At 36.4% G+C, this 20,355-nt stretch overlaps 1 protein-coding gene across 4 annotated transcripts in view; it reads left to right on the top strand.

Annotated features, from left to right (window-relative positions):
* Positions 1-17,623, top strand: part of celf3b (cugbp, Elav-like family member 3b) — a 57,469-nt gene extending 39,846 nt beyond the window's left edge. The window contains exons 5-14 of one of the 4 annotated variants that reach the window (XM_079836999.1): positions 1,504-1,632; positions 3,260-3,339; positions 3,434-3,577; positions 6,058-6,202; positions 8,684-8,830; positions 8,979-9,044; positions 9,125-9,217; positions 11,119-11,262; positions 11,845-11,983; positions 17,344-17,623. In XM_079836999.1, the coding sequence (XP_079693125.1) occupies positions 1,504-1,632; positions 3,260-3,339; positions 3,434-3,577; positions 6,058-6,202; positions 8,684-8,830; positions 8,979-9,044; positions 9,125-9,217; positions 11,119-11,262; positions 11,845-11,972 (1,076 nt within the window). In that variant the 3' untranslated portion in view covers positions 11,973-11,983; positions 17,344-17,623. The remainder of the gene's footprint in view (positions 1-1,503; positions 1,633-3,259; positions 3,340-3,433; positions 3,578-6,057; positions 6,203-8,683; positions 8,831-8,978; positions 9,045-9,124; positions 9,218-11,118; positions 11,263-11,844; positions 11,984-17,343) is intronic. The other 3 variants (XM_079837000.1, XM_079837002.1, XM_079837001.1) reach the window with 3 other exon arrangements.
* Positions 17,624-20,355: the final 2,732 nt, after the last annotated feature.

Here is a 20,355-nt window from a genome sequence, read left to right as displayed (position 1 = left end):
AATAATAATTGTTCTCTTTATCCAGCAATCTTTATTGTCTCATTAAAGATAATGCCTATGTAAGAGTAGAGAATAACGTAGTGATGTTGAGGAACTCCAGCAGTTAAGGCCTGTTCACACCGGGACGATTTTCGCACGCGTTTATCGCCGACGTTTAACGCCTCGGGACTAAACAATGGGCGCCAATGTGAGTGTTCACACCGACGCGCAAAACGCCAGGCGTAAAAGCGTCATTTTTAAAAAAACGCCTCGGGTTCGTTTTTTTATTTTGACGCGGCGCGTAAAAAACTGTCCGACCAATGAGATCGGCGCTTTTGTTCACGTGCCTGGAGCTGCTGAAGTGACAGTAAAACACGACTTGGTGGCGCTCAAGCACAAAACGGTCTTACCGAGCACACATTGATACGACGAAGAAGTAGTAAGTAGACAAAGAAGAAGATGAACTGCTAATGCTGCTTGCCAGTTAGCAAAAAGTGTGTGAATGGTTTTGTCCATATACATAATATGTCTATGGTTTTGGCAAGCACGTAAATACTGTCTCTCTTCTCCTTCTGTGTGACAAGCGAGTGTCAGAAGCTTGAAGTGCCGCAGCACCATCTTGTGTACCGGGAGCGCATCGACTGAATGTGCACGTTCACTCGGCGCAGCGCCAGTGAAAATCGCTTGGGTGTGAACACTCAAGACGCGCCGAAAAACGGCACGAAAAACGCTGGCGATAAGCGCGCGCGATATTCGTCCCGGTGTGTACAGGCCTTTAGGCACACGTCCAAAGAGAGAGAGGCCTTATCCCATCAGACAGCTATGGCAAGCCATTTAAACATGTATTGTTTAACACTAACCTGACTTTTTTTATCTGATTGATAGAATCCCTTACTCTTTTCCCACCAGCATTGATCATTTTCTTGAAATTTTCATGCCCCCAAGTATATTTTGATGTATGAATATCTGAACATGCAATATTTCAAAAGAACATGGAAAAATAAGGTTTATTCTAGCTTCATGCATTTTTTAAGTTTAATTTAAAAAAAAAAAAGCAAAATTTTAAGCAAAAAAGCTGAGAAAATCACGTTTTTGTCAAAGACTACATCCAGATTGGATTTAGAATAATGAGCAAAATATAGAGGAAGTAAATCGGGTCCACCAACACCCTCAAAACTTCACAGTCCTAGAGCTCGTCCTGGGTCGATATTTCACTCAGTAACATTAGGCAGTTTTTATTTATTTGCTGTTTAATGTTGATGATTGAGTTATTTTGCGTATGTATATGCTTACATATGATATCGCTTGTTTCTGAATCTTCAAAAGTAAGCACATTTTACTTAAAACAAAGTAAAATGATATGCCAGTGGGGTAAGAAAAAGAATCCTAATGCAAACGGAAACAAGATTATTTTCCTTACCCCATTGGCAGATAATAAAATAAAAATGCACTTGTGTTGCATTGAAATAAAGTCAGATACATGATGTTGAGTAAATGACCATTTCTCTCTCTCGTTCTTTTCAGAGGACAGAAAGCTGTTTGTGGGGATGCTGGGAAAGCAGCAGTCTGATGAGGACGTGAAGAAGCTGTTTGAGCCGTTCGGCAGCATCGATGAGTGCACAGTGCTGAGAGGACCTGACGGCACCAGCAAAGGTTTGTTAACCCTTGTGTTATGTTGCGGGTCAATTTGACCCGTTTAGATTTTTACTTTGCCAGAAATAACAGTTAACCTATGTTTTTTTTCTTAAAATTTTGTGACTTTTTCTCATTTAGGGTCATGAACATGCATGCAAAGTTTCAACACGCTGATGTGTTTTGACATACATTTTTGCACACAAAAATACTGTTACGTTCGTGATGTTCACGGGTCAATTTGACCAGCATATTTTAATGTTCTAAGGCAATTGTAGAGACCCAAAATAATAACATTTCTTGGTTATATTTTATTATTTTAGTTTTTTTACTAACCTATGAAGCTAAAAAAAATAGCTTTTCCCCATTTTTTTCAATACAGAAATAATTTTTGTATGCCACAAATGGTAATAATGAGCTATATATTTTTTCAATCTATCTGAAATACTATCTAACCTACATTGTTTTTATTGAAATTGTGTGACCTTTTCTCATTTAGAGTCATTAACATGCATCCAAAGTTTCAACATGCTGATGCGTTGTGAAATGTGCATATCAAAATTGTATACACTCTTGCTGTTTGTGGGTCAATTTGACCCATATAGGACAGCCATTCAAAAGCAACTGTACAGACACAAAATACAAAACACTTTGTGCATCTCAGAGCTCTTCAACTATTAACAACTTCATGAAGCAGTGTTTTGAAATCGGCCATCACTGTATAAGTCGTAAAAGTAAAGTTTAAAACAAGTTATAGAAGTTTATGATCATGAAAATATATAACATATATATATTTTTATATTTTATATAAAATATACATTTTACAAAACATGTTCAATTGTAAAACCTCAAGAAAATCAAAGCTAAATATCTGAACAAATTCTGTACCAAAATTTAGGTTGATATCTCCACAAAAAAAAAACATGTTTTTGTGCGCAGTACCAACGTTTTCCACTAGATGACATGTAGACTCTTTGATTTCCATATATGGTTTGAGTGATCTGAACATTATAATTTCATACTTTTCAAAATATCTATGAAGTAGACATTCTATTGAGAAGTAGTTTGGGCAGTAATGTTAATATTTGATTTGAATTCAATCTCTAAAATGCATATAAAAAAAACATATGGAAAGAGTCAAAACGTGCGTTATGGTTTGGCACCGCATCACAAATGACGAATCTATCGCTATTTATCTATTGCTCTGTCATCTCTTTTGAAAATCAGTCACCAAATATGAAAATTAGAGTCTGAAAGCTTTAAAATGCTATATAGTTTGTCGAGAATACTTTAGGTTTAGACTAAGATATTATTGTTCTAAATGTATAAAGGCAAGTGTCCTAAGGGCCAATCTTAAAAATAAAACTGGTTAAAAGTATTTTTATAAATCGTAAATTCAGATATTTATTCTTTGTAATGTGTGAAAAGTATTGATATTAAAAGTGAATTGTTTGTACCTGATTGTAAGTTTTTTTCATAGTGTGATTTTTGGGGAATTGTATTGAATCCAATTAGGGTCAATTTGACCCGGACCATAACGAGTGTAACCAGAAATCGAACAGTGCACAAGGGTTAACAAACACGCGCACATGCATGTATGTGTTTGTTAACATGTTCACTCAAACTGATGTTTATGTTGTTTTCACAGGATGTGCGTTTGTGAAGTTCCAGAATCACTCGGAAGCCCAGTCTGCCATTAACAGTCTTCACGGGAGCCGGACTCTGCCTGTGAGTGTGTGCTTCTCTCTCCTCTCTCCTCTCATTGTCTCCTCCTCCTGTCCCCTCAGCTGTTATCTCTGTCTGTCTGTCTGTCTGTTGACAGGGCGCCTCCTCCAGTCTGGTGGTGAAGTTTGCAGACACAGAGAAGGAGCGAGGTGTCCGGCGCATGCAGCAGGTGGCCTCGCAGCTCAGCATCTTCAGTCCAGTGACGCTCAACTTTAACGCATATAATGCCTACACACAAGCAGTGAGTAAACACACACACACACACACACAGCAGTGACATTTTTTGTTTAAATCGGTTTTTAATAAATCTTTTCCTTCACTAGTTGTGAAGGTGCCAGTGACAAAAACATTTTAAAGTATTAATGTTTCATGCAGTCTCACCATGTAGTAAGATGAGCACATAAAAGCTAAATTCATATTAATTATGATAGAATTAGCAAAATGGTGTTAGTTTTAACCGTCACGTCACACAAGTGGGACGTTTGCCATTATATACAGCTCTGGAAAAAATTAAGAGTCAACTCCAAATTCAGAAATCAATGTTAAGTGGTCTCCTAATTTTTTCCAGAGCTGTATTTAAACCAATAATATCTAGGTAAAAACCTTAAGTTATATTGACAAACTATATATCATTTTAAAGCTTACACTCTCTACAGAGGAGCAGTAATTTATTCATTTGCAACAAGAATATTTTACCTTTATTTTACCTTTATTTTGAAATGGCGATGGACATGAAAAATCATGAAAGATTGGTAGAAACCTCAGTTTGTTTTCATGCCAAGAGTTCAAAAGATAACATTCATTCAAATTAATTTTTTAAAGGTCTGAAAACGTTTTAAATATGAAGAAAAAATATATATATTCGCCTTGTGTGATGCGGCGGCGAGCTATAAAGTTTATTAGAGGTTGAATTCAAATCAAATACTGGCAAACTGCCCATACTACTTCTAAATAGGATGTCTACTTCAGAAATTGTTTGAAAATTATGGAAATATTTGGTTCAAATCACTCAAATCATGAATGTAAATGGAGGTATTTCATATAAAATATAAACAATTATTTTCATAAACTTAACCCTTGTGCGACCTAATGGACATGTTTGTCTTTTTCAGTTTAGTTTTTTTGATCATTTTGCCTGTGTTAATGCCAACTGCATAAATGTTCTTGCACTAGTTACACAAAAAACTTTCAAAAATATGAAACCCATTAAAACTGCAATCCCAGGGCCATTGAACTATACAATTATGCAATCTTTGATAAGAGGCATTTATTCTGTTGGCAATTCTTACTATTTATTAAAAATTTAAAATGTACAATTTTTTTCAGGTTTGGTCTAAAAAGCAAATACTAACTTTATTCCTGTTTTCTGCTTCTGCATATTATAGAGCCAATTAGATAAATTATGCAGCTATTATTGTGTGTGCGTGTGTGCGTGCATGCAACCTCGATGTATGGCTTTGTTTTTCTACCAGTGTAAGAGTTCAACATGTTTCATAAAATATATATTGTATATAAAATAACATTCATAAATCATTTTCATAAACTTAAACTTTTTTTTTTTGGTTCCACTTTTGGACATTTTTGTCCTCTATGGACCTGCTATGTGTAACTTTTTTTTAAATTGACGCACAAGGATTAAACTTCTATAACATTTTATATCACTTTTATCATTTATTTCACTTTTACAATAATCTGCCAAGTTTCTTTAAAACAAGACCGACCTTAGGTCTGTATACCAAAGCATTCTTGAATTACAACCATTTAGGTTTGGATAGTGCATGCTATGCAAAAAAGGGGGATGACAGTTAAGGGGCTAAATTGAGTTTTGTATTTATTCATTTATTAATAGTTTTACTATTATTCATCAAAGACACAAAAGTGACAGTAAAGAAAAAATATTAAATATATATATACAGTATATAAATATAGTATAAAAAATATATCCTGAAAAATAAAATGTATCATAGCTCCCACAAAAATATGGAGCAGCACAACTGTTTTCAACATTGGTAATAATGAGAACATTTTCATGAGCATCAAATCATATTAGAATGATTTCTGAAGGATCATGTGACACTGAAGACTGGAGTAATGATGTTGAAAATTCAGCTTTAAATCACAGGAATAAATTACTTACATAAAATATATTTACATAAAATAGACAGTTATTTTAAACTGTAGTAATATTTCACAATATTACTGTTTTTATTGTATTTTTCATCATATAAATGCTGCCATGGTGAGTATAAGATACTTCGATCGAAAACATTAAACTTTTAAAAGGTATATATATGCCTTTTCCTTTATAACAATAATAATTAATACATAATTAAAAACAGTAATTATTGAAATTGTTTATATTTATTCCCTTGTATGTTCTGGACATTGTTATAAACTTAATTTGAGTGTGTTTGAACAGACATATTTTTTAGTCAAAAGTGCCATCAAACACGCACATATTCAAATGGTTTGTTTATTTTACGCTTTGGACTACTCTCTTTGCAAATAATAGTAATGCTATTATTATGATGGATTTTCATGGCTCAAGCCCTTTATCCAGTATTTCACGTATGCTTTAATCAATCCCTGCAAAATACTGTACACCGTTATACTGTTGTTTGTATTTCCTTTCCATTATTAACTGTGGATTTAGCTTGCAAGTGAACTGAAGACTGAGCACACGTTGGACAGTGTTAACTCTTTCCTCTCTCTCTGTCGCAGCTGGTCCAGCAGCAGGCTCTGGCGGCACAGTCCGCCTACTTGTCACCCGCCGCAACAGTAGCAGCGGTGCAGATGCAGCAGATGGCAGCACTCAATGCAAATGGCCTCATAGCCACGCCACTCACCTCAATGACACCCTCTTCTGGTAATTACCATGCGCAGCATTACAGCAGAACGACTTGAGTTTGAGGAAATAGATCAGAATGCCATTTCTAATATAATGTTACTTTGCAATATTAACAATTAAATAATGTATTATAGTTTAAATTGATATAAAAGGCAATTATCTGAACTTTAGAGTGCCTTGTTTACCCACTTATGAAGAACTTAAAGGCCCCCTGAAATCAAAATGGAAGATTTTAGCTTTTAGTATGACTATGTTAGCCTTAAGGTTATGAATAAGCTGGTGTGTCCGAAACAATGACAAAATTTGCATTTAGGAGATATAAGCATTCAAAACTTACAGTCTCTCACTTTCGTTAAAATGGATCACATTTTAATGACATCACCGCGGACTTCAGCTTCTGTCCAATCAAATGCTCTCTAGAATCTGAATCCCCGCCCCCTACACTATAAATAGAGGCTGAAGCTGTGGCTGGTTCACAAATGTACAACCCCAAATCAGAAAAAGTTGGGACAGTATGGAAAACGCAAAAAAAAAAAAAAAGTGATTTATAAATTTACTTTGACTTGTATTTCATTGCAGACAATATGAACAAAAAATATTTCATGTTTTTTCTGGTCAACTTCATGTCACTTGTAAATATGCATCCTTTCCTGTCATTCAGACCTGCAACACATTTCAAAAAAAGTTGGGACAGTAAAGCATTTACCACTTTGTAATGTTGCCATTCCTTTTCACAACACTTAAAAGACGTTTAGGGACTGAAGACGCCAAGTGATGAAGTGTTTCAGGTTTAATTTTGTCCCATTCTTCCTGCAAACAAGTCTTAAGGTGGGCAACAGTACGGGGTCTTCGTTGTCGCATTTTGCGCTTCAAAATGCGCCTACACATTCTCTATTGGAGACAGGTCGGGACTGCAGGCAGGCCAGTCAAGTACCCGTACCCTCTTCCTCCGCAGCCAGGACTTTGTAATGTGTGCAGAATGTGGTTTTGCATTGTCTTGTTGAAATATGCATGGACGTCCCTGGAAAAGATGTCTTCTTGAAGGCAGCATATTATGCTCCAAAATCTCTATGTACTTTTCAGCATTAATGGTGCCTTCACAGAAGTGCAAGTTACCTTTGCCAAGGGCACTGACACAACCCCATACCATGACAGACCCTGGCTTTTGGACTTGTTGCTGGTAACAGTCTGGATGATCCTTTTCTTCTTTGGTCCGGAGCACACGGCGTCCATTCCTCCCAAAAAATACCTCAAATACTGATTCATCTGACCACAGTACACGTTTCCACTGTGTGATGGTCCATCCCAGATGCCTCCGAGCCCAGAGAAGTCGACAGCGCTTCTGGACACTGTTAACATAGGGCTTCCTTTTGGCACAGTAAAGTTTTAACTGGCATTTGTGGATGTAACTACGTATTGTGGTACTTGACAAAGGTTTGCCAAAGTAGTCCTGAGCCCATGTGGTGATATCGCTTATAGATGAATGACGATTCTTGATGCAGTGCCGCCTGAGGGATCGGAGATCACGGTTGTTCAGCTTAGGCTTGCGCCCTTGTCCTTTACGCACTGAAATTCCTCCAGATTCCTTGAATGTTTTAATTATGTTATGCACTGTTTAATGTGAAATATCCAAATCTCTTCCTATCTTTCTTTGAGGAACATTGTTTTTAAACATTTCAATAATTTCTCACGTATTTGTTGGCAAACTGGCGATCCTCGGCCCATCTTTGCTCCTAAAGGTTTAGACCTTTCTTGGATGCTGCTTTTGTACCAAATCATAATTAGAATCACCTGTTGACATCACTTGTTTCAAATCACATAATTATTTAACCATTTTACCTCATTACTAGCCCTAAATTGCTCCTGTCCCAACTTTTTTTTAAATGTGTTGCAGGTCTGAATGACAGGAAAGGATGTATATTTACAAATGACATGAAGTTGACCAGACAAAACATGAAATATTTTGTGTTCATATTGTCTGCAATGAAATACAAGTCAAAGTAAATTTAGAAATCACTTCTTTTTTTTTTTTTGGCATTTTCCATACTGTCCCAACTTTTTCTGATTTGGGGTTGTACTATTTTCTACATGGTGAATGGCACATAGGGCCCTATATATAAGATTGGAAACGATTCAGACATGTAATGCTTTCAGTTGAGGCGAATGAAGTCTGGTTTCACGTTAGTTTCGCGCACACCGCCACAGCACACACATACACACACACAAACACACACACACACACACACACCAACGGCTCAGGTCTAGAACCAAGAGTTTTTAGCTTTCAGAAGAGTGCCTAAAAAGAGCGCACCCTTTGCATCTGATATGCGCCCTTGATGCAAGCTCTGCTGTGAACTTCTACCAGTCAAAGTGATATTCCATTACGAAAGTGTGGACTCTGAGAGAAGAATGCGAGGGCTTAGGGTTTAATTTGGGACACGGCCAGTGTTTAACGCTCTTGTTAGTCTAAACTCCTCACTGCTCTGTGATTGGCTACAGGTGCAAACACTCCACCCACTCTTGCGGCAACTCCTGTGTCGGCTCTGCCTCCAGCAATTGGAGTGAACGGCTATAGTCACATCCCGGCAACAAACAATGGACAGCCAGCATCGGAAATCTACACCAATGGTCTTCATCCATATCAAGGTGAGAATCCCTAATGCTTGAACTAACAACAGCCTAGCAACTGCATATCAACCACCCACAATCCTCTTACATCATGGTGGTGAGTTTTGCATGGACAGGAACCTGTCACATGTATTCCAAAAATGCAAAATGCAATTTGTCTCTCCAGCCCAGAGTCCAGTTCTTCAGTTAGATCCGCTCCAGCAGGCGTATGCGGGCATGCAGCATTATACAGGTGACTGAGCAGCTGCATCTCTCATGCACAATGCTTTGTCCTTCTGTATCAGCGTGTGTCAAACTCTCTGTGTTTCACAGCAGCCTACCCGACTGCATATGGACTGGTCAGCCAGCCGTTTCTACAGCAACCCACCCTGGTTGCCCAGCAACAACCCCAGCAACAGAGAGAAGGTGATTTAATTTCCTGTTAAAAAAGAGCACACTCGCTGCGTTCCAAATTGCATACTGTATAGTACGTACTTCATTTGGTTTAAAAACGTACTTCTTACACTGTTGAAAAATACGTTCTATATAGTATGAATGTGTGTCGTTTGAATGAAATTCGGGTGCACTACATCCGCCATGTTGTCATTTTCATGTGACTTACAGCGTCAGTTGCGTCACTTTACCGTCATTCACATATTCTCTTCCGTGGCCTCATGGGATAGTAAAGTCCAATGAATCCCTGCAGTCATCCGGGTACTTTTTGCCTACTGTTTTATGAATACATACATATGAATAAAAGCATATTACAGTTTCAGTTTATATTAAATGCAGTTACCTGGAAATTAGAGTGCTTGACCCATTTAACCTCCTAAGACCCATGAAAACTTGAGATTTTGAATTTAGAATGTTTTCGTGGCATTACATTGTTTAGAACATAAGAAACAAATGGATTTTTGTTGAAAAATTATATTTTATTCATATTTTATGCTATGTCCTCGTAAGTGGACACCGGGACTCAGTTGTTAAAAAAAATAAAATTACATGAGATTTCAGGATTTTGTTTAACCAAACTTTGTTTAAAGATGCTTCTCAGATATGTTATGCAAGATATAACAAAATGAATTGATATGCCATTTCACTTTTTGCAACATTTGGGTAAAATGGCCATACATGGGTTTTCCCATTCAATGCGATGTATCGATACACTGTCTCTAATTTGCATATTAATGTGTTCTTGGAGCAACATGTAATGAAAAAATAAGTGTAATGGGAGTAATAGTTGGCAACATTTCATAATATTATCTAATATTTTATAGGAACATTGATATGTAATTTCTTTCCCTATTCACTTGTTGTGTCTCCTAAAATGCCTGATAAACATGATTTAAGTCCTGCTGTCCTCTATTGAGGACATGTATCAAATCAATGCATCTTTTTGTAACAGAAAGTCATATTTTGATTAGAAACCCCAGAACATTTTCCTAAGATGTTGATTTATATCAAACTATTTTAAAATGTGTCAGATTTAAATTATAATTACAAAATATTATCATAGTTCCATGAGAGTGCTAAATTTGATCATTCAGTCATTTTCAAAAGACCAAGGAGAAGTTGTTCTCCTGGTGAAACCTCAAAACAAATGGTATCTCTGAAAAGCCCTGAATTTGCTCTTTACTGGACATCCAGACTTAAAACTGTCAGAGAAATTCTGTCAGAGTGATGAAATTCACTAAAATATATGGGCAATGGCACCCTAGGAGGATATGTAATAAAGTACATATTTATATGTAATTTCATAATTAACTACTTCTATCAATTGAAATATGGTTAAAGTGTAGTGCTGGATTTACTGACACTTAAATCTATTGTAATGTATTTTCTACTTGTCAAGTATTTAAGTATATTTGTAATGGTGAAGTAGTAATTTAGTATATTTAAAATGTAATAACTTTACACTACAGATACATTTATAATCAAGTACTTTAGAATGTTAGTCAACACATTAAAATAAGTGTACTTGAGAATCATGACCAAACATTATTAAAACATTAAAAATGTACTTTAAAGAAAAACGTTTAATTTGATATTATTACAAAAGTGCCCTTAAGTATGTTAAAAAACTCTCTTTAAGTGCGCTTAAGTGGCCTTATTTTCATTAATATTATAATATCTGCAAGGACGTTTTTTCATTTTAAATATACTTTTAAGATTTGAAGTACACTACAATTACACTTATTTTTCACAAGGGCATGGAGGCAAACCATTGGTTTATTCAATATTGTATAAATCATTGCAATATGAGCTGTTTCTCATTATGATTATATCTGTCTATGAAGCTTACATTGAGTCTAATGTGTGTGATGCAGGTCCTGAGGGGTGTAACATCTTCATTTACCATTTACCTCAAGAGTTCACTGACTCTGAAATGCTCCAGATGTTTCTACCATTTGGTAACGTCATTTCTGCAAAAGTTTTTGTCGATCGAGCCACCAATCAAAGCAAGTGCTTCGGTAAGAATGAGAAAACCTATGTTTTCAAACTCTGGTGCACAATAGAACGATTTGACTGCACTATCGGATAAGAACAAAGCCTGAACTGAATTGAGCTGAATAATGACACTATTGCCTTCTGTACAGCTGCTTTACAGCAGAATAAGATCTGTTTCATAATTGATGAACTTTGCAACATTGACAGTTATTGGTTACACTTTATTTTAAGGTGTCCATGTTACAGTGTAATCATACATTTAAGTACAGAGTATTATTAATGAACTACATGTTCTAGGGTTAGGGTGTGGTTTAGCATGTAATTATGCATAATTTATAGTAATTACTATAGTAGCTATATGTAACAAGGACACTGTAAAATAAAGTGTTTTTTTCCAGTTTTTTTTTCCTGTTTATTAATGTGAAGCTGCTTTGAAACAATCTGTATTGTTTAAAGCACTACATTAATAAATGTGACTTGAGTACCACATTTAAGCAACTGCATAGCAACACTCTGGTGAACACCCACAGTACTCTTGCATCACGGTGGTGAGTTTTACATGGAAACTGAACAGTTTTCCTATTTGTCTTTACTTTTTCTCTCAGGATTTGTGAGCTTTGATAACCCAGCGAGTGCTCAGACGGCCATCCAGGCCATGAACGGATTTCAGATCGGCATGAAAAGACTTAAAGTGCAGCTGAAAAGGCCAAAAGATGCCAACAGACCCTACTGAGACCGAGACCGGTAAGAGAGGACAGGAGGGGAAACCTTTAGCGAAAGAGATCTACTGTTTATTGAAAGTGAACATGCAAAATGAGGGAAGAATAACAAAGAAGATGAAATGAAAGAGAAACAAAATTGTTTTATAAAGGGAGACGAGGAGGGGATAAGAGGTTTGAGTTCTGCAGGGCTTTGTCTGAATAATGATGCTAAACACATACTTATAAAGGTGAATAGGAATAAAATGATTCATTATCCCTTGTGAAAAAGAAGTACACTTGATCACACATTTAAAAAGAGTACTCATTAGGGAAATAATATACTTTACATTCAGTTTGCACTTAAAGCTGCAGTCCATAACTTTTTTTGATTAAAAATTATCCAAAATAAAACAATTTACAAGTACACAACAAGCCAGTTTTAAAAACGATCTCCTTACCGTAGCCCCATTCACAACAGTAAGCTTGTAATAATGTTATAATTAGAGTGGTATGGTGGATTTTTGCAGGAAACTGGAGATTCACCCGTAGTCAAAAGCAAAAGAATAGACTGTACGGAAATTGAAATCTAAAGGTAACGCTAATAAACACTAAATACACGTAGTCACGCAATGCTAATGCTGTTAACATTAGCAATTTGAGAACAAAGTATAACAATAATAATCATTTGTTATACGAGCGATCGTTAGATTTAATCACCGTTGGTAGCGTGATTTATTGTAATGTTTTGTTCCCAAAAGTGGCAGACATGTTACTTACTTGTTCAGATGATATTTTCCGGTGAAAATTCTTATTTAGGTCATACTCCAAGACGTAGAATCTGTGATTCTGAAGTACAGTATCCACACCAGTGCGGTGAGTGACAGCCGCACAAACTCCTCAAAACATTAGATTCATCCGCGCTGGGGAGCTGTGACGATGCACATCTCACGTACAGATGATAACTCCACAAATACAGAGATGGCGACACAGAGGCAAAACTTACGGACTGCAGCTTTAAGTAATATTATTTTAGTGTTTTCGGACATTTAATTGCATGATAATTGAACTAAAAATGGAAACCTTTTTATGTGTTTTGGCCGTTCATTAACACAATAAACTTTTGAAAACGGGATTCAAAGTGCACATTTTTGAAAACGTTACCGTTATCATCTCTGTGTAAACTACAAAAACGTGAAATGGTGACGTCAAGTGCATGCATATTACGGGCGCTATCATACACCCTGCTCAATGCGACACCAGATGCAACGCAAGTGTTTTTTGCTAGTTTCAGCCCAACGCATTTTTTCACGTCCTGCACCACGTTGTTTACATAGCAAATGGGCGTGCTGGTCTGAAAACTAGATGTGCCTATAGACGGGTACACTCTGCTTGTCTCACACACTGGGACGCGCAGACGCAGCAGCACACAAACAATTTTAAATATGAAAAATAAAAGATTCCTCTCAAATATGCCAGTTATATGTGAATGAAACAGGTGAGATTTATGTAATAGTACACAGAAAAAATGCCCATGTTAAATTAACACTTCTTAGTGTTCATGTGTGTGCTCACTACTGGGTTTAAGTACCATTGAAGCAGTGTTAAAGTAATGAGATAATTGAGTGATGGTTGAGCATTAATGATGAACACCTGATGATAATGAGCAGAATCGCTGAAGGAAAGAGAAACACAAGAACTACAACTGACTTCAGCCACAGCCTTAGATGAAATCAACTGAAGATAAAAGACATTACATCTCTTAATATCTCAGCAGATGAGGATTAAACAACTCCACAAACAGCATTACCAGCATCACAAATTACTTACCAGATTGACTTTATTTCTGTAATTTCTGTTTTAATGAAAATAATAGTTCCATTGGAAGTCACCATGCTGGAGATCAGTGTCTGCTTTAGTTGGGCTCTTGTTGGAATCACATTCAGTTTATCAATACAATTACATAAATCTTACCTGTTACATTTATGTATGACTTAAATATATGAATCACATTAAGTTTATTAATTTGTTTATGTTAAAATTATGTAATCCAAATGCATGGAAAATGTATATGCAATTCAAATACATAAATCTTATGTTTAGTCTTTTAAACGAAAACAAAAAAAGTTTTATTCTAGCTTCATGCATTCCTTTTTTATCAACACTTAAAGCTGCTGTCCGTAACTGTTTTTGTGTTTAAGATTTACAAAAATTTTATAATGAGAATGTACAACATGAATCCATTTTCCAAAACGTGTTTTTGTCTTACCCTGAATCATTATGGTACCCTTATAATAAGTGTTTATATTTGGACTATTTCAGAGCGGTCTGGTAGGAACCGCTGCGGAGGAGCACAGTCCCTGAATGACTCGCCATAGACATAAATTCAGCACAGTTCAGCACACTTCTTTTTCACAAGGCATGTCTTGAATGTACCATAGATGAGGACCAATAGGCTTTAAAACCTGGGATATTACAGAATAAATTGATCATGTATTGAATGATCAATGAATGAGTGAAAAAAACTCCTACAAAAATAACACCTACTAAAGCTGTATATTTTTTGTATAATTTGTTAAAATACTTTCTTGTGTCTCAGTCTAATATGTAGAGTCACTATAAATAAAGCATGTTTAGGTTGATTTCCCTAAAAATTGTAACACTTTTTTTGCGCTTTCGAAAAATCTTTTTGTTTGATCATCACGATCAGCCTGAGTTTGGGGCCGACTATCTGTTTGTCTGAACAGTGGTAGACATGGTATTCTCTCTTTGTATTCTCTCTATGAAAATCACAAACCGCACAACAAGGTCCAAAAGGCCAATCATTAATGACGGGAGACCCTGGCTACGGTTAACCTAGAAACCATAATCCACTACCTCTGAAGTTGTAGTAAGTTGATTGGCCTGTCTGGTTGCTGTTGGCAATTGCCTGTGTTTGGCCATGAGGTAGGCTGCATGTCGGTTTGCCATGGCTTTGATGGACTGTTTGATGCATTTGTGACTTTGACCTTTCTGATCACTTACTGTGTGTGACATTTGAGTGCTAATTTTTCAGTTTGATTGGAAATGCTACACCCTTAGTAACCCTCTCACTCTTTCTATGATGATTCCTGTAGTGAACTAGTAGTGAACATTGTGACTGCAGTTTGCTATTGATCGGTTTATAAAGTGTTCTAATGTGTGCTGTAAATAGTGTTCTTATAGACATTAGTGTGCTTTTCATTTGAGTGTAAGACATTAATCTAAACAATATTCAGAATGGATATCATATAACATAAGAGCATAACTGGTAAATGCAGCTGTGATTAAAGGGATTTTCACACATTAATTTTTCTTTTTGGGTAAAGTACTGTATAATATTCTTCATTGCGAGTCTGCCTGAGTTTTTGACAGTGATGGTTACAGTAAGTACAGTGCCTGGTGCTGAATGGAGGAAACACGATCAATACAGGAATTCTGGGGATAATGCAATAAATATCACAGATCAGTGAACCAAATTTTTATAGTCATTGTGTTTGTACTTCAAAAAAAGCTGTTCAGTTCTTCAGCAAGTTCCCAGAATTCCTGTTGCAACTTAGCCTGAGAGTGATGCATGTTGGCTGCAATGAGAAGCACACATAAGTAAATCTAAACGCACACACACACACACACACATTCAAACACATGCACATAATCATACCAACATTGCAAGATAATACGAAGGTAATTATGAAGGTAATAGAGTTAGTCATGATCTTCAGAGCACTCGTGCAGCAGGCTTGAGCTTGTGACTTGCATGGACAGTGTGTATGTGTTTGCGTGTGTAAAAGCACATTTGATATGGCATATCTGAGATGTTTGACGGCTGGTCTTCTGAGGTTGTGAGTAGATTTATTTAGGTTTTAGGTCAGGTTTTTGGCCCTTTCACCTCCTCAGTGCTGAAGTGTGTAATTTTATCAGTCTTAATACTTTCTCATATCTCAGATTAATATGAAGAGACATTTGTATATTGAACACTATGGGCCCTATCATACACCCGGCACCAGGCGTGACGCAAGTGTTTTTTGCTAGTTTCGGCCTGACGCAGTATCATTTTCAGGTCCTGCGCCACGTTGTTTAAATAGCAAATGCATTTGCATTGCGTGCTGGTCTGGTCTGAAAACCAGGTGTGTTCAGGAGCATTGTTGGCGAGGAACTGAAAACGACTGTGCCATCGACCAACAAAAACCTGCTAAAGTCAATAGCGCAGTATTTTTTGTTATTTTAAAGGGTGCGTTAGTAATATGTGACTAAAGGCGGGTGCACAACCTGTGTACTCTGCTTATTACACACACAGCAGCACACAAACATTTTTAAAAATGGAAAATTAAAGGATTCCATTGTAAAAGATTATTATTGTGTATATAAATATAAAAATTCCTACATGATTCCGGTGGAATACGGCTTGTCCTGTAGATGGATCCGTTTCCTCACTAGGAGAAGCATTCAGTTTTTCCGCTTGCAAATTCCGCCATGTAAATAGCAAGCGCCACTGGCTTTTAAAGGGAATGGGAGATGAGACTCTGATTTGTTTATTACACGTTACGCACAAAACACACCCATGACTCATTAAGAGACTAGGTACAAACCTTTTAGACCATGCACGGGCCATTTTTCCCCGTCATTAAACTAGCCAAAGTGGATTCGGACACGCCCTAAGTGCACTTGAGCCGTGCGCTTTAGATGTGCTTAAATCGTTCAAATAGGGCCCAATGTCTCTGTTGAACATTGATCATTGTAACCAACCCGGCACGGCAACAATGACTTAGCAGCCAATGCTGTGAATTTGGGGTGGAACCAACTGTTTGTTTGGAAAAATCTTTTGAAATCCTTTTGCTTTTACGTTTGGTGACAAAATTACACGCTTCACTCTAAAACTTCAACTTGCTATTCTTGCATTCACATTTTTTCAAAACTGAAATATTTCTGTAATGCTTTTAAATAAAAAGTTTATGACATAGAAATGTGACACATAACAAACAACGTTCAGTATTTCGCTCTGATGAATTCAGTGCGTTTTAGTTGATTCATTTGAATAATTCAAACCGATATGATTTGAATCTTTTTGATTCATTTTAAAGACCATCACAGGAGTCACTTGCCTGGAAAGAGTGAGAGTACTTTGGTGGGTCATCCAACATGGCCGAGAAGCTGTGGGAGATGATTTGAGGATGCTGTAATTCTGTAATTTATGGTAACTGATGAACCCTGAGAGCTGAATCACTGTCTGCTCCTTGACAGAGGGGTTTTTTTTTGCCTGTGATCCAGCAAGCAGACAGACACCAAAGTGAACATTTAACAAATACTAACATCAGTGTAATGCAATAAATCTCTCTCTCTCTCTCTCTCTCTCTCTCTCTCTCTCTCTCCCTCTCTCTCTTCTCATAGGATGGAGATTACTGAAGCATTCACATTGGAGACAGACTCCAGGTGTTGAGCTGCACAGGTTAAATTGTTAACGTGAGATGTTTGTTATCTTGCACACACACACATGTGTATATGCAAAAGACAAGTAAAAGATCATGTACATAAATTACACATGCATTCAAACACACATGCACACACAGTTACGGAAAGATGTCAATAGTATTAACACAAAAAACATGCTACTTCCTACGGACCTTCTTAGCTCTATGGATAAAACAGTATCATTTTTCATACAAAATTTAAAAAACATTAAAAATTAAATAAAAGAGAAGACCAGCCACAGTAAATTACCATAATCAGGTTCAAATTATTAAGCTTAAAATAATCTATTTAAAAAAGAAAATAAGAATAGTTTGCATTAAAGCAATGATGGTAGTTATCTTTATTCAGTATTATTATTATTATTATTATCATTATTATTATTGTAAGAAAAAACATCGTAAGATTTCTACTTTTTCATTATAAATGAGACACAAGGGGACTCAGGAACTTCTGGGCAAGTTTTAATATTTTATCTTTTTATTTATCTGTGTATTCATATTTGAAAACATGGTTTGGGGTGAGGTGTTTTGGTTTTTATGTTTTTTAAAGAAATACATCAAAGCAATTGTAAAACTTTGTAACTTATCAAAATATGAATTACAATGATGATATTTATGTCTTAACTTTTTTGATCAAACTTCTGTTTCTAATTTAAATAAAATAAAGGTTTTAAAAAAATTATGTGTCACTTTTTTATGTGTTTTTATACGTGGATTGAGGTCTGTGTTTCACAGTGAGAAAGCGTGTGTCATACTGAGGGCGAGACTACATTTCGTATGAGCTGCAGATACTGAGATTCTTATATTTGAAGGCATGAACCACATACTAAGGTTAGAGTTAGGACCCTTCAAAGTGGAAAAGACACAAAGCTTCACCACTAGAGGGATCCACTGTCCATGCTCTGACAGTCTGACACACATTTGCAACACAGCACATTACAGCTGCAAATGCATTGCATGTAATCTTAAAAATATATGGCACATGCTTTCAATGCAAAATGCTGAACAGTTAGTTCATGCGTTCATGACCTCAAGGCTAGATTATTGTAATGCTCTACTGGGTGGTTGTCCTGCTTAATAAATAAACTGCAGCTGGTCCAAAACGCAGCAGCCCGAGTTCTTACTAGAACCAGGAAGAATGACCATATTAGCCCGGTTCTGTCAACACTACATTGGCTCCCTATTAAACATCGTATGCATTTTAAAATCTTGTTTATTACTTACAAAGCACTAAGTACTGGTTTAGCTCCCCAGTACTTGAGCAAACACTCATCGCATTATAGTCCTTCACGTCTATTGTGGTCTCAAAACTCTGGCCAGTTGATGATACCTAGAATATCAAAATCAATTGCTGGCGGTCGATCCTTCTCCTATTTAGCACCTAAACTCTGGAACAGTCTTCCTATTGTTCGGGAAGCAGACACACTGTCAGTTTAAATCTAGACTAAAAACACATCTCTTTACTATGGAACATTATCAATTTCTGTTATTCAAATCAGTTAAATGATTGTTAGGCTGCATTAACTAGGTCAGCCGGAACGGGTTACACTTCCCATAACACCTGATGTACTCGTTACATCATAAGAAGAATGGCATCTATGCTAATGTTAGTCTCTCTGTTCATCCCGAGGTTTACTGTAGTGTGCCGGACTCAGATCAGATGGTGGACCTGCGCCTAGACATGACCCACGCAGCCCTGGAGTGTCTGCAGAGACCGTGTCAACTAGACTCACCCCTGTGAAGGCCTCCTTCCCTTCCCCTGTGAACAGATAAAAACACATGCACACATACATATTCAAACGTGCTTGCCTATAGGCTGAACACGTGATGCTTGCGTACATGCCGTTTTCACGGATTCACCTTTTTTGGGGTTTGCGCGGGGATGGTGGTGGTATAGTTTCAAAACTATTTCAAACTTATTTCATGGTTTGCGTTGTCGGGCCACCAAATGCTGTTGCCATGCGGATGGGCGCCCGGAACGCATTGTGGGTTTTCTGTTTTAGTTGAAGATTTAAGTGGCACCAAATTAAATAACTAATCAGTTTTTACAGAAATTCATCAGTCAAAAACTTTTCTTCTAAAACAAAATGAATTTCCTATAATCACTGTAAAGCTGCTTTGAAGCAATCTGTGTTGTAGAAAGCGCTATATAAATGAAGGTGACTTGACTTGACTAATCCCTTCCATGTTCAGGACTCACACACACATTTTGAGAATAGGTTTACTCTCTTGATCCAGTCCTATGGTAGGAACTAAAATCCACAACCCAGTATCAGTTAATGCAACAAAAATGATTCAAGCAGTCCCAACACAAAAGGATAAAGTGCAAGTGGACTGAACACAATACAATTAAGTAGTGACAAAACATTTGCTGAAACCTGCTCTGATTTTCCTGGAAGTGTATCAGTCTATTTGTCTGTGCACGTGCTGAAAACCTCATGTTCATGCAAACTGCACCTCCCACTACAACCCACTGTAATTTAATGTTTAATTAGGTTTAATTAGTTTAACTCAAAGTTGTTGAATATTAAGTTTTTGTGTCTATTTGTTAATGAGGGATTTGTGGAGAAAATGTTCTTTTATTGTGAAGTAAAAAGATAAAATTAGACTCTTGGGGTAAGAGGACCCAGCCATATTTGGCACAGAAAGCCCCAAGTGGCATGTTGTTAATGGTGTTATTGTTTTAAAATGTAATACTTATTGTAATTAATGGGGCTATTATTTAATATTTTCATGAATTAGATGTACATTTCAGGCATCTTCACTTTCATTAAAACCTATAGGTTAATTGATTGAATTCTATTATGACAAAAGACTATTATGTTTATTATTATTATTATTATTATTATTATTATTATTATTATTATTATTATTATTATTATTATTATTAAATATCTTCAATTAAAATATGGACAATTAAATAAGTAAACAT

This window comes from Gobio gobio (genome assembly GCF_949357685.1).
Source record: "Gobio gobio genome assembly, chromosome: 15".
Taxonomy (NCBI): Eukaryota; Metazoa; Chordata; class Actinopteri; order Cypriniformes; family Gobionidae; genus Gobio; species Gobio gobio.
Note: the sequence above shows the minus strand (reverse complement) of the source record. Positions and strands in the feature narration are given on the sequence as shown.